We start from the raw sequence: 13463 nt of genomic DNA on the forward strand, positions 1-13463 counted from the left end.
CTCTCTGCCGCCCCCCGGCGGCCGCCCCGAGGATGCGGTGCCACTACGAGGTGCTCGGGCTGCGGCGCGACGCCGCCGACGAGGAGCTGCGAAAGGCCTATCGCCGCCTGGCCCTCCGCTGGCACCCAGGTCACTCACCCGGCCTCCAAACCTGCGGCGCGACCAGGGGGAGGAGGGCACGCCTTAAGCGCTCACTCTGTGCCAAGCACTGTGCTAAGCGCTGGGGGAGCCGCAGGGTCACCGGGCTGCCCCACGTGGGGCTGGGCTCCCCGGCCTCCTCCCCCTTAGCCACAGCGGGGGACTGAGGGTCCCAGCTGCTAATCATGATATACTACTGCTTACGCCCCTTGTTAAGCGCTTATTATGCGCTAAGCGCTGTGCTGAGCGCCGGGGGAGGTGCAGGGTCACCAGGCTGCCCCACGGGGAGCTCCCCGTCGTCGTCCCCCTTGTCCAGAGGAGGAGACTGAGGCCCCAAGGTGTTAAAGATGATCATGATCATGGTGTTTGTGCAGCGCTTACGATGTGCCAAGCACTGTTCTGAGCGCTGGAGCAGATACAAGGTCATCAGGCTGGAGGCAGCGTGGCTCCGTGGAAAGGGCCTGGGCTTCGGAGTCGGAGGTCGTGAGTGCGACTCCCGGCTCTGCCACTTGCCAGCTGGGGGACCGTGGGCGAGTCACTTCACTTCTCTGGGCCTCAGTGACCTCATCTGGAAAAGGGGGATTCACTGTGAGCCTCACGTGGGACGACCCCATGACCCTGTATAATAATAATGTTGGTATTTGTGAAGCGCTTACTATGTGCGGAGCACTGTTCTAAGCGCCGGGGTAGACACGGGGGAATCAGGTTGTCCCACGTGGGGCTCACAGTCTTCATCCCCATTTTACAGATGAGGGAACTGAGGCACAGAGAAGTTAAGTGACTTGCCCAAAGTCACCCAGCTGACAAGTGGCCGAGCCGGGATTCGAACCCATGACCTCTGACTCCAAAGATCCACCCCAGCGCTTAGAACAGTGCTCTGCTGCACGTAGCAAGCGCTTAACAAATACCAACGTTATTATCAGGTTGGCCCTCGTGGGTTCACACTTTTAATTCCCATTTTGCAGATGCAAGAAGCAAAGTCACTTGCCCAAGGTCACACGGCAGACAAGTGGCGGAGCCGGGATTAGAACTCGGGTCTTCTGACTCCCAAACCCGGGCTCTTTCCACTAAGCCACGCTGCTTCTCCGGCTTGCAGCTCCTTATCTGCTCCGTTCCGGGGTTAGCATTACAGGAAGAATGTATTAGAAATTCTATGTTTACATTCCTCGTGTGGCCCACGCTAGTTCATTCATTCGATAGTATTTATTGAGCGCTCACTATGTGCAGAGCACTGGACCGAGCGCCTGGAATGGACAGATCGGTAACAGATAGAGACGGTCCCTGCCCTCTGTCGGGCTCACAGTCTAATCGGGGGAGACGGGCAGACAAGAACAATGGCAATAAATAGACTCGAGGGGATGAACATCTCATTAAAACAATAGCAAATAAATAGAAGCAAGGCGATGTACATTTCATTAACAAAATAAATAGGTTAATGAAAATATATACTAGTTATGCAAGAAGCTTTAGTTGCTCACTGTGGGCAGAGAACGTGTCCACCGACCCTGTTGAATCGTACTCTCCCAGGCACTTCGTACAGGGCTCTGCACACAGTAAGCGCTCAATAAATACCATCGATAGGCTTTTTCCCTACCTTGGGTTCACCAGCTTTGACCCGGTGGAGGTTTTTTATTGTTGCCGCCACTTAATTTGCAAGGAGGGTCAACAGCGAGGTAGACAAGGCTGAGGTACGCTGAGGAGCTTGGCATTAGAGAAGCAGCGGGGCTCAGTGGAAAGATCCCGGGCTTGGGGGTCACAGGTCATGGGTTCGAATCCCGGCTCTGCCACTTGTCAGCTGTGTGACTGTGGGCAAGTCACTTCACTTCTCTGGGCCTCAGTGACCTCATCTGTCAAATGGGGATGAAGACTGTGAGCCTCGCGTGGGACAACGTGATGACCCTGTATCTACCCCAGCGCTTGGAACAGTGCTCTGCACATAGTAAGCGCTTAACAAATACCATCATTATTTATTATTATTATTATTAGAGGAGTGCAGTGGGTGGGCTGGGTTACAAGAATGCAGCCAAGTAAAATAAGAGGTGGATCAGAAGGAGATCAGCGAGGGGAATAAGAGTAAGAGAGCTGATTGTACCGCAGCCTTGATGCTGAGACGTTTCTGTTCGATGTGGAGGTGGATGGGCAAACCACTGCAGGTTTTTTGAAGAGGGAAAGTGCCGATTCCCCGCTTCACATTAGTGAGGACCACAATTCTTATCTCCAACAATCTTTGGAATGTGGAATAATCAGATTCTAAAGTCGAAAAGTTGAGCATTTTGAGTTGGTTGAAAATAGGGGCTGCATGCAGGTGTAGGCTTTTGTATTTTTTTTTTTTTTGAAAAGCTGGTCCTCCGTGGGAAAATTGGTAACTTTAATTAATCATGATGAGAATTGTTGTGAAACCTAAGTGTTTCATGTGATTTGGTACCAGCTAATACCCGGAAAATATCCACTATATATTAACATTTCTGTGTCTGCTTCCAGGCTATTTTCATTCAGTAATATTTATTGAGCGCTGACTATGTGCAGAGCACTGTTAAGTGCTTGGAATGGACAAATTGGCAACAGATAGAGACAGTCCCTGCCCACTGATGGACTTACAGTCTAATCGGATCTATCTAATCTATTTTGCTCCCGCTTCTAACCTTACCAGTTCTCTTTTGCTTGTAGTTTCTCATCCTGGGTATCTTTTTAAATATCCCCTTTCCATCTGGCACTCTCTGATTTTTCCTCCCCCCCCCCCTTCCCTCTGCTCTGTCTTCTTATCTCAGACCCCTCCTCCCCATCTCCCGTACCCCTCTTCTCAAGAACATAGAAAGTGCAGTTTCTGGGTCAGATTAATGGTTTGCCCAGGATTTTCTCTCCCACGGTGACATCAGGATGTTTGTCGGAACTGTGAGGTGGTTGTCTTACGGTACATTCATTCGGATGGTTTAGAATGAACCACCCGGCATCCCTATCTTTCCTTCTATTTAGGAAGTGCTCATTCAGGAATTTGTCCGCACTGATCTCCGGCTACCTTTGTCTCTCGATCCCTCTATTCTCTTGATTTCTTGGCCCTTCTCCCTACTTTAGATCTGGAGCAAAGCTAGATGCTGTGCCCGGCCCCTCTCTTCATACCTTTCCACCCATCTAAGAAAGACAACCACCTCACGGTTCCGACAAACATCCTGATGTCACCGTGGGGGAAAATATCCTGGGCAAAACATTAATCTGACCCGGAAACTGCACTTTATATGTTCTTAAAGAGAAGAGGGGTACGGGAGACCGAGAGGAGGGGTCTGAGACAAGCGTACGCATGCTCAGATGATGGTATGACAGAGCCTCACCAGGATTAGGGGGAGAGATTAAGTAATGGAGTGCTTCAAAGTAATATGTAGCCACACAGGCAAGACAAACCCAGCCGGTCCTGGGTGTTCTTACCTTTGTGGGATACCGGAATGGTAAGGAGTTGCAGGGAGCCCGGGATGGAGGTGACAGCGTTCGGAAGAAATCGGTGGCGTCTCCCCTCAGGCTGAGCTTCGGGCCTAAAAACCTGCATGAAGGAATGGGTTATAACTCTACTCATCCCCGTCAGTCATGTTGCCCGGGGCACTAAGTGTGACAAGCCAGTAGGAGGGGACGGGTGGAGCACACTGCCAAATTCCCCTGCATCTCCACCCAGACCTAGAACTAGAACCCAAATCCCTTGATTCCCAGACTACTACTCTCCCCACTGGACCCCGGGAGTTGACACTCAAACTAATCACTTTTGCCACTTGCCGGCGGTCCTAGGAGCTATTTTAGAGGGGACAAGTTTCAATTGATCCATCAGTTGTATTTATTGGGCACTTAGTGTATGCAGAGCCCTGTGCTAAGAGCTTGGGAGAGTACAATATACCAGAGTTGAGAGACCCCCCCCCTTCCCCGCCCACAAGAAGCTTATAGTGTAGAGGGAAGATAATCGGGTTGGACACAGCCCCTGTCCTCTATAGGGCTCACAGTCTTAATCCCCATTTTACAGATGAGAGAACTGAGGTATAGAGAAGGTAAGTGACCTGTCCAAAGCAGGCACAGCAGGCAAGCGTCAGAGCCGGGATTATAACCTAAGTCCTGTTACTTCCAGGCCCGTGCTCTTTCCAGCGGGCCTGGAGTATTTCCCGAGTGTTTACTCTGTGCAGAGCACTGACTGAGCTCTTGTAAGAGTACAGTTAGTAGAGTTAGTAGACCCTTTCAGTTTAGCAGGGAGATTTATTGAGAGCTTACCTGTGCCAAGTGCTTAGGAGAGTGCAGTACAACAGAGGATGTAGCCTCATTCCCTGCCAACCTGAAGCTGATAGTCTAGAGGGGGAGACAGCCATCGATAGAAATAAATCCATGATAAATTATGGATATGCACGGAAGCGCTGTGGTCGGAGAGTAGGGTGAATATCAAGTGCCTAAATGGTATAGATCCGAGTGCATAGGTGATTCAAGAGGGGAAGGGAGCGGGGAAAAGAAGTCTTAGACAGGATAGGCCTCTTGGAGGAGATGTGATTTAAATAAGGGTTGGAAAGTGGGAAGAATGGTGGTCTGTCATTTATGGAGGTGATGGGAAAGTCGGGGGGAGGAGAGGGTTTGGGAGGGAAGATAAGGAGCTCTGTTTTGGACATGTTAAGTATGAGGTGACAGGAGGACATCCACGTAGAGATGCCTTGAAGACAGGAGGAGAGGCGAGACTGGAGAGAGGGAGAGAGATCAGGGCTGGAGATGGGGATTTGGGTGTCATCTGTATAGAGGTGGTAGTTGAAGCCGTGGGAGCGAATGAGTCCTCCGAGGGAATGAGTGTAGATGTTGAAACTTGAGGGGGTGGGAGGCAGTGGAGGAGCCCGCAAAGGAGACTGAGAATGAGCGCCAAAGAGATGAGGAGAACCAGGAGAGGACAAAGTCAGTGAATCCAAGGTTGGATAACGTGTCCAGGAGAAGCGGGTGGTCCACGGTATCTAAGGCAGCTGAGAGATCGAAGAGGATTAGGATGGAGTAGGAGCCGTTGGATTTGGCAAGGAGGAGGAGGTCATTGGTGACCTTTGAGAGGGTGGTTTCTTTGGAGTGATGAGACAGTACAGGTAGGGAGAGGGAAAAAATTGTTGAAACATATGTACGTAAATGATACGTGGCAGAGGGCAGGAGTACCCGAAGTTTTAGGTGGTGTGGAAGTGCTGAAGTGACAGAAGAGGGTGAAATAGGGTGGTGGAGGGATGAGAGATTGACCCATAGCACTTAAGCACGTAGCGGTAATTTATTTATATTAATGTCTGTCTCCTCTAAACAATAAACTCCTTGTGGGCAGGGAACATGTCTACCAACTCTCCCGAGCGCTCTGTATGCAACTCTCCCGAGCGCTCTGTATGGTGTGCTCTGCGCACACTAAGTGCTCAATAAATACAACTGATTGATTCGTTGGTTGATTTTACGACCATCAGAGTGCTTAGAGCCTAGAGAAATCTGGGGATGAGATCAAGCAATCTTGTGCACACGGTAAGTGCTCATTAAATTTGAATGAGTGGTCGATTTCTCCTCCGAGGTCATGGTATGTAACAGGTCAGGCAAAGGAGGTTTATCAAGTAGGGCCCAGTAGGTTTAGGATGCCTTGGTGGGAAAGGTGTTAATCCCAAGTGGGTGGCTGACTAAGAATTAGGGAGCCAGAAAGCCTAAGCTAATGACAGGTCCTCAGAACCTCACTTTGATCTTTCTATTGTCATGATTTGTTTTGAACAGATAAAAACCTGGATAATGCCACAGAAGCAGCTGAACAATTCAAATTAATTCAAGCGGCATATGACGTACTGAGCGATCCCCAAGAAAGAGCCTGGTGAGTACATTAAATAAGGCTAGCTTATCGATTGAAGGATGGCTTCAGTCCTAGCTATTAATAATAATGGTATTTTTTAAGCACTTACTGTGTACCAAGCACTGTTCTAAGTGCTTGGGTAGATACAAGGATATCAGGTTGTCCCACGTGGGGCTCACAGACTTAATCCCCATTTTACAGATGAGGTAACTGAGGCACCGAAAAGTTAGGTGACTTGCCCAAAGTCACGCAGCTGGCAACCCCTGACTCCCAAGCCCGGGCTCTTTCCACCAAGCCACACCGCTTGATTTCTTCATTACAAGATGAGAGAGAGGTTTTCTATGTGTAGATTGGCCTAGATCCTGAGTTATTTAGCACCATCAGTTTGTCTGCTGTTAGGAATTGCATGTGTTTAGACTCGAACAATACATATTTAATATTAGTATTATTTGTTAAGCTCTACGTGCTAAGCACTGCACTAAGTGCCCGGGTAGATCCAATATAAGCAGGTAAGGTTAAGTCCCTGTGTGATACATGGCTCGCAGCCTAAGGAGGAGCGAGAGTGGGAATCTCATCTTCATGAGTATAGATGAGGAAACTGAGGCACAGAGAAATTAAGAGCCTTGCACAATGTCACACAACAGGCAGAGCCACTGGAGCCAAAATTAGAACCCAGATCTCCTGTCTCCAACCGATCAGTGGTATTTCTTGAGTGCCTGCTGTGTGCAGAGCACTGGACTAAGCACTCGGGAGAGTTCAGTACAACAAAATTAACAGACACGTTCCCTGCCCATAAGGAGCTTTCAGGCCAGAGGAGGACTCCCTAGCCCGTGCTCGTTCTAGCGGGCCACCTTCCTTCTCAGCTATTCAGAATAACTAAAAGGTGGTTGTTTCAAATATACCATTTTATTGAGTCCTGTTAACTGGTCTTCTCAACTACTGGATGGCAGAAATGAAGCTAGACATTGAAAGTTGGGAGAGTGTTCACAAAAGAATAATAATGTTGGTATTTGTTAAGCACTTACTATGTGCAGATCACTGTTCTAAGCGCTGGGGTAGATACAGGGTAATCAGGTTGTCCCACGTGAGGCTCACAGTTAATCCCCATTTTACAGATGAGGTAACTGAGGCACAGAGAAGTTAAGTGACTCGCCCACAGTCACACAGCTGACAAGTGGCAGAGCCGGGAGTCGAACTCATGACCTTTGACTCCGAAGCCCAGGCTCTTCCCACTGAGCCACGCTGCTTCCAAAAGAAATAGACACGTATCAATTAACTACACGATTTTTAATCATTTTAGAGCCAAACCTATTTTAATTGAAGGAATTTAGAGTATGTTTTGGCATCTGTATTATGGGTGCTGTAGTGATATAGAAATCACACGGTAACCTGAGGATGTCATTTTACAGTGCCCTGCCCGTAGTAAGCTATCAAGCAGTGTGGCTTAGCGGATAGAGCACGGGCCTGGGAGGCAGAGGGACCTGGGTTCTAATCCCGGCCCCACCGCCTGTCTGCTGTGTGACCTTGGAAAAGCCACTTCACTTCTCTGCTTGTGCTACCTCATCTGTAAAATGGTGATTAAGACTGTGAGCCCCACATGGGACAGGGACTGCGTCCAACCGGATTAACTCGTATCTACCCCAGTGCTCAGAACAGTGCTTGGCACATAGTAAGCAATTAATAGGTACCATTATTATTATTATTATTAAATACCAATGATCGATGTAGTCACCTAACTAAATTAAGTAGCTCAGGGACTTGTGGTCTCTGCAATCTCGGAGCCAGTTTTTAGTAACCAAAAGAGCGAGTGTCGGGGAGGGTGACCCAAAAGGCCAGCGGTCTGCCACTTTTCTTCCAGGAGAATCAAAGGAAATGAAACCTCCGAGCAGTTGGTGTGCAAAGAGCTGTATCATTCATGGGCCCTTCCCCCAAGAGGAGTGTGAAATCGTTATCTTGATTCTGTTCATGGTGATTATGTTGTCTTGTTTTTGTCCGTCTCTCTCCCCCATTTAGACTGTGAGCCCATCATTGGGCAGGGATTGTCTCTAACTGTTGCCAAATTGTACATTCCAAGCATTTAGTACAGTGTTCTGCACATAGTAAGCACTCAATAAATACTACTGAATGAATGAATACCCCATGCTGAATATGACACAGTGTGGTGACTGCACAGTGAGGCTACTTCATAGTATCAGCTATTCATTCATTCATTCAATAGTATGTATTGAGCACTTACTATGTGCAGAGCACTGTACTAAGCGCTTGGAATGTACAAATCGGTAACAGATAGAGACACCCCCTGCCCTTTGACAGGCTTACAGTCTAATCGGGAGAGATGGGCAGACAAGGACAGTAGCAATAAATAGAATCAAGGGGATGACCATCTCATTAAAACAATAGCAAATAAATAGAATCAAGGTGATGTACATCTCATTAACAAAATAAATAGGGTAATGAAAATATATACAGTTGAGTGGATGAGTACAGTGCTGAGGGGAGGGGAAGGGAGAAGGGGAGGAGCAGAGGGAGAGGGGGGAAAGGAGGGTTTAGCTGTGGAGAGGTGCAGTGGGGGGGTAAAGGGAGCAGAGGGAAAAGGGGGAGCTCAGTCTGGGAAGGCTTCTTGGAGGAGGTGAGCTTTAAGCAGGGTTTTGAAGAGGGGAAGAGAATTAGTTTGGCGGAGGTGAGGAGGGAGGGCGTTCCAGGACTGAGGGAGGACGTGGCCCAGGGGTCGACGGCGGGATAGGCGAGAACCGGGGACGGTGCTATTGCTACCAGATCATCAGGTTGGGAAGGGGGGAGGTGGGAAGAAGGGAAGAGAAGCAGAAAGAGGAAAGAACACCAGTTTTTTGTTGTTTTTTTTTTGAGTAGGAGGTCATGAGTATGCTCATGAGGATTGCAGGGGTATTGAAAGTGATGGGGCTATTTAATTTTTAAGGAGGAGCAACATGGCGTAGTGGATAGAGTACGGTCCTGGGGTTAGGTCATGGATTCTAATCCCAGCTCCACCACTTGTCTGCTGTGTGACCTTGGGCAAGTCACTTCACTGCTGTGCCTCGGTTACCTCGTCTGTAAAATGGGGATTGAGATTGTGAGCCTCTCGTGGGACGGGGACTGCGTCCAACCCGATTTACCTCTAGTGTCCACTCGAGCTCTAGTACGGTGCCTGGCACATAGTAAGTACTTAACAAATATAACAATTATTATTATTACTAGCAGTAGTAGTAGTTTAGGGTATTATTTTGTTTGCTTTTTGTTGACTACTGAATAGATTGAAGGGCCCAGTGCGTGAGAGCCCATTATTGGGCAGGGATTGTCTCTGTTGCCGAATTGTCCATTCCAAGCGCTTAGTACAGTGCTCTGCACATAATAAGTGCTCAATAAATACTATTGAATGAATTACTTAGATGCAGTGGTGTAGATTGTTTTCATGCCCAGAAGTGACGTTTTTGAACCGTGCATTTTACCAGTGATCCAAGGGGTGGTTGAAGAGGCAGAAGCTTGGTCGACAGTCTTCCGTGCTGAGCAAGCACAGTCCCCTTTTGTGATTTCAGATTTTTCTCTCTCATCCTTTCTGAACCTCAGCCCAAGAGTGCTACTTCTTTCTCGATTTATAGAAAGCCAGACTAAGCTGTCTGCTACAGTTAACTCCTAACCGTTCAGCTGCTTTGTCACATCATCTGAAGTGAAGTATCACCGAGGGTCCTTAAAGCGTGTCCTCTGTGTCCCCGTTCATCCTACTATTCTGTAGCTGTTTGGGTATAATAATAATCGTGGTGTTTGTTAAGCGCTTACTATGTGCCAGGCACTGTACTAAGCCCTGGGGTGGTGTCCCAAGGTGACCCCGGTGTACTGACCATCTCAAGGTCAAATGCTATCTCGTGACCTCCCGAGCCAGCAGGCGGAACTCGGAAGTGAGGGTGGGATTCCGCCCCACACCCGAAACTACCAGATTGACAGCCCAAACCGGGAATACAGAAGTTGTCCCTCGCCCCCGTGCCAATCAAATTAGGGATGGAGGAGCGAGGAGGGCAGAGATTTGATAAACTGAGTCCGGAAGCTGGAGTGGCCTAAGAGCACAGGTGATAAATCCCTGCCCTCTCTAACCTTCTGGGCAGAGGATCGAGACGTGTAGCAGTCGGCTGCAGGTCGCCTCTGTCCAGAGCGTGAGAAGGCCGCTCTGCCTGCGCCAAGTGAGGAGCCGTGGGATGGGTGAGTGTCCCGTCCCGCTGAACACTCGTGGGGCCTGGAAGCCAGGCCCTTTGCCAGCGGTGTGTAATGCATAAGTGGATTCCTCCCAAGTGGGAAGTACTCATGGGTGGGAGCTAGCCGCTTCACCACATGCGAACAAACCGTAAGTGAATTCCGCCTGGATGGGACCTGGGTATTCTGCCACATGCAAGTAGCACACAAGTATATTCCTCACGTTAGGAAAGCTCTAGTATAACCAAATAATCATATTCTTCTCGAAAGGGAAGTTCAATTCTCTGCATCTAAATAATCAAATAAGTCAATTTGCTTCGTGGAATAAATTTATATAAAACTCAGGCTTTCCGTCCGCCATCTCTCTCTCTCTCCCTCGCCGCGCTGATTCCCGCGTGAACCCATCCCCGGGCGACAGGTGACGAGTGGATACAGTGTGTGTACACGAGTGAATACAGGCAAATCAGGTTGGACATAGTCCCTGTCCCACATGGGACTCACAGTCTCAATCCCCATTTTATAGAGGCCCAGAGAAGTGAAGTGACTTGCCCAAGGTCACGCAGCAAAGTGGTGGGGCCGAATTAGAATCCATGACTTTCTCCCAGGCCCGGGCTCTATCCACTGAGCCATCCTGCTTCTCCAATTATCCTATTATCATTCAGTCTCTGCATTCAGTCTACCCACTCTAGCTATATTGAGGTGAGTTCTAGCATCACTGCCGGTAAACTTACTTCTTTCTTGGACCTCATTGTTTGTTATCGTACTTTGCCACTTGATGTTGAGAAGGTATCCCTGTCTACTGCAAAAGCCAGATATGATGTCTGTGATGGTTCTCTCACAGCGATATAGAAGGATAGGTTCTGAGGACTTTTTAGTTTTATCTGAAGCTTGATGCTCCCTAGTAACCACACGGGCGGTCTCCTTTTTACCTATGAATTTGGTAACTCTTTACTTATGTGAAAGTAATATTTAGGAAATTATTTACCCAGCCTACCTTGATATTGTTTAATTTCCCTTAGGTACGATAATCACAGAGAGGCGCTGCTAAAAGGAGGGGTTGATGGAGATTATCAAGATGAAAGTATTGATCTGCTCTGCTTCTTCACTGTTACCTGTTATTCTGGGTATGGGGATGATGAAAAGGTAAGTTGTAAATGAGAGCTTAATTTATAATTAATGAAGTATTTGAGAATATTTAATGGAACGGGTAAGGGATTTTGAGCATTATCCTCTTGGGAGTAGAGCTAAAATTGGAAAAATTACTGCATAAATTTGCAGATATATATGTGAACAGTGATGGCAGCTAAATGTGCTTGCTCCTCATATTCAGAGATGAAACTGAGGGAGTTGAGATCCGATTAATGGCCGTGTCTGTGTTGCTGTCTTTGCTCCTTACAGTATGTGCCACTGTTTTGTGTTTTTGGTTTCCTGGCGTCCCTAAGTTTTCTGTACCCGTAAACATCAGTGGTATTTATTGAGCACTTACTCTGTACAGAGTATTGCTGGGGAGACTATAGAACAGTAGAGTCAGTAAACAAGATCTCTGCCCACAAGGAGCTTACGTGTAAAGCGGAGGCACAGGCATTAAATTACAGATAGGGGAAATAGAAGAGTGTAAGATATGTACATAAGTGCTGTGGGGTTGGGGAGAATATCAAAGTGCTTGGGGGATAGAGAGCCAATTCATAATAATAATAATAATAATGGTATTTGTTTAGCACTTACTATGTGCCAGGCACTGTACTAAGTGCTGGGATGGATACAAGCATATCAAGATGGACCCAGTCCCTGTCCCATGTGGGGCTCAGAGTCTCAATCCACATTTTACAGATAAGGACTGAAGCACAGAGAAGTAAAGTGACTTGTTCAAGGTCACATAGCAGGCAAATGGCGGGGGTCAGGATTAGACCCATGACCTTCCAACTCCCAGGCCCGGGCTCTATCCACTGCGCCATTTCAGAGGGGTGGGTGGGGAGAAGAAATGAGGGCTTAGTCAAGGAAATCCTCGTGGAGGAGGTGTGTGTTTTAGGAGGATTTTGAAGGTGGGGAGAGGGGTGGACTGGCAGCTATGATGAAGGAGGGAGTTCCAGGCTCGAAGGCAAGTGTGAGAAGGGATTGGTGGCTGGCTAGGTGAGATCAAGGTACAGTGAATAGGTTGGTGTTAAAGGAGCAAAGTGTGGTATTGGGTGGTGGTAGATCAGTGAAGTAAGGTAGGGAGGGAGCTGATTGAGTGCCCTCCCTATGTCTTGAAAGTGTTTGCTTAGAACAGTGCCCAGCGCTTAGAACAGTGCTCCAGCGCTTAGAACAGTGCTCCAGCGCTTAGAACAGTGCTCGGCACATAGTAAGCGCTTAACAAATACCAACATTATTATTATTATTTGCTCTCCCCTCTCAATTTGCAATATCTATTTCAGTTCATTATACAGCTGTCGCTTAGGGGTCTTGGTCATCGCCATTCTCAGTCAATCCCTCAGTCGTATTTATTGCACGCTTCCTGTGGGCAGAGCACTGTACTGAGTGGGAGAGTACAGGATAACAAAGTCGGTAGACACATTGCCTGCCCACAGCGAGCTTAACAGTCTCGATGATGGATCTACAATCTAGAAGATTCTCCTCACACGCCCCCCGCCTGCAAAGCAGTGTTGTGATGAGCACTGTCTCGTTACTGGAGAACTCTGTTTTCTGGAACCACACTTTTGATAATCCTAACGTGGCATTTGATGCTGAGTGTGGTTTATAGGAGAGGCTGGGGAAACAGCAGAAGCCATTCTGCCCTTAGGCACTGCAGTGATTTTTAGAGATGTTCTTCCTCTTGACTCTATTTATTACCATTGTTCTTATCTGTCCGTCTCCCCCGATTAGACTGTAAGACCGTCAAACGGCAGGGACTGTCTCTATCTGTTGCCGACTTGTTCATTCCAAGCGCTTAGTACAGTGCTGTGCACATAGTAAGCACTCAATAAATACTATTGAATGAATGAATATATACTGGGATTTTTATATAATGCATTTATGGTGTGGTTTCTTGCGCTATAGGCTTGAAAATCAACTGGAATTTCTTTCTGTACTCAATTTCAGGAACAATAGTGACTTCTTGAAGTTTCGAGAAGAGTTATATTATGTGGTAACTTCTGGCTTTCAATGACTATTGTCTGTTTCAGGGCTTCTACGCAGTATATCGCAATGTTTTTGAAACAATTGTGAAGGAAGAGCTGGAATCTGTGCCTGAGGAGGACAGTGAAGAATTCCCACCGTTTGGAGACTCTCAAAGTGATTATGACACGGTAAAATCAAAGCCTGAAAACCTATGATTTATTTT

The 13463-nt window shown here is 47.7% G+C and overlaps 1 protein-coding gene across 1 annotated transcript in view; it reads left to right on the top strand.

Moving 5' to 3' along the window:
• DNAJC21 (DnaJ heat shock protein family (Hsp40) member C21) overlaps positions 1–13463 on the top strand; it is a 26579-nt gene continuing 13116 nt past the window's right edge. The window contains exons 1-4 of the mRNA XM_029060214.2: positions 1–129; positions 5872–5965; positions 11164–11287; positions 13306–13428. Coding sequence (XP_028916047.1) covers positions 33–129; positions 5872–5965; positions 11164–11287; positions 13306–13428 — 438 coding nt within the window. The 5' untranslated portion in view covers positions 1–32. The remainder of the gene's footprint in view (positions 130–5871; positions 5966–11163; positions 11288–13305; positions 13429–13463) is intronic.

This window comes from Ornithorhynchus anatinus, chromosome 3 (assembly GCF_004115215.2).
Source record: "Ornithorhynchus anatinus isolate Pmale09 chromosome 3, mOrnAna1.pri.v4, whole genome shotgun sequence".
NCBI classification, from domain to species: Eukaryota; Metazoa; Chordata; class Mammalia; order Monotremata; family Ornithorhynchidae; genus Ornithorhynchus; species Ornithorhynchus anatinus.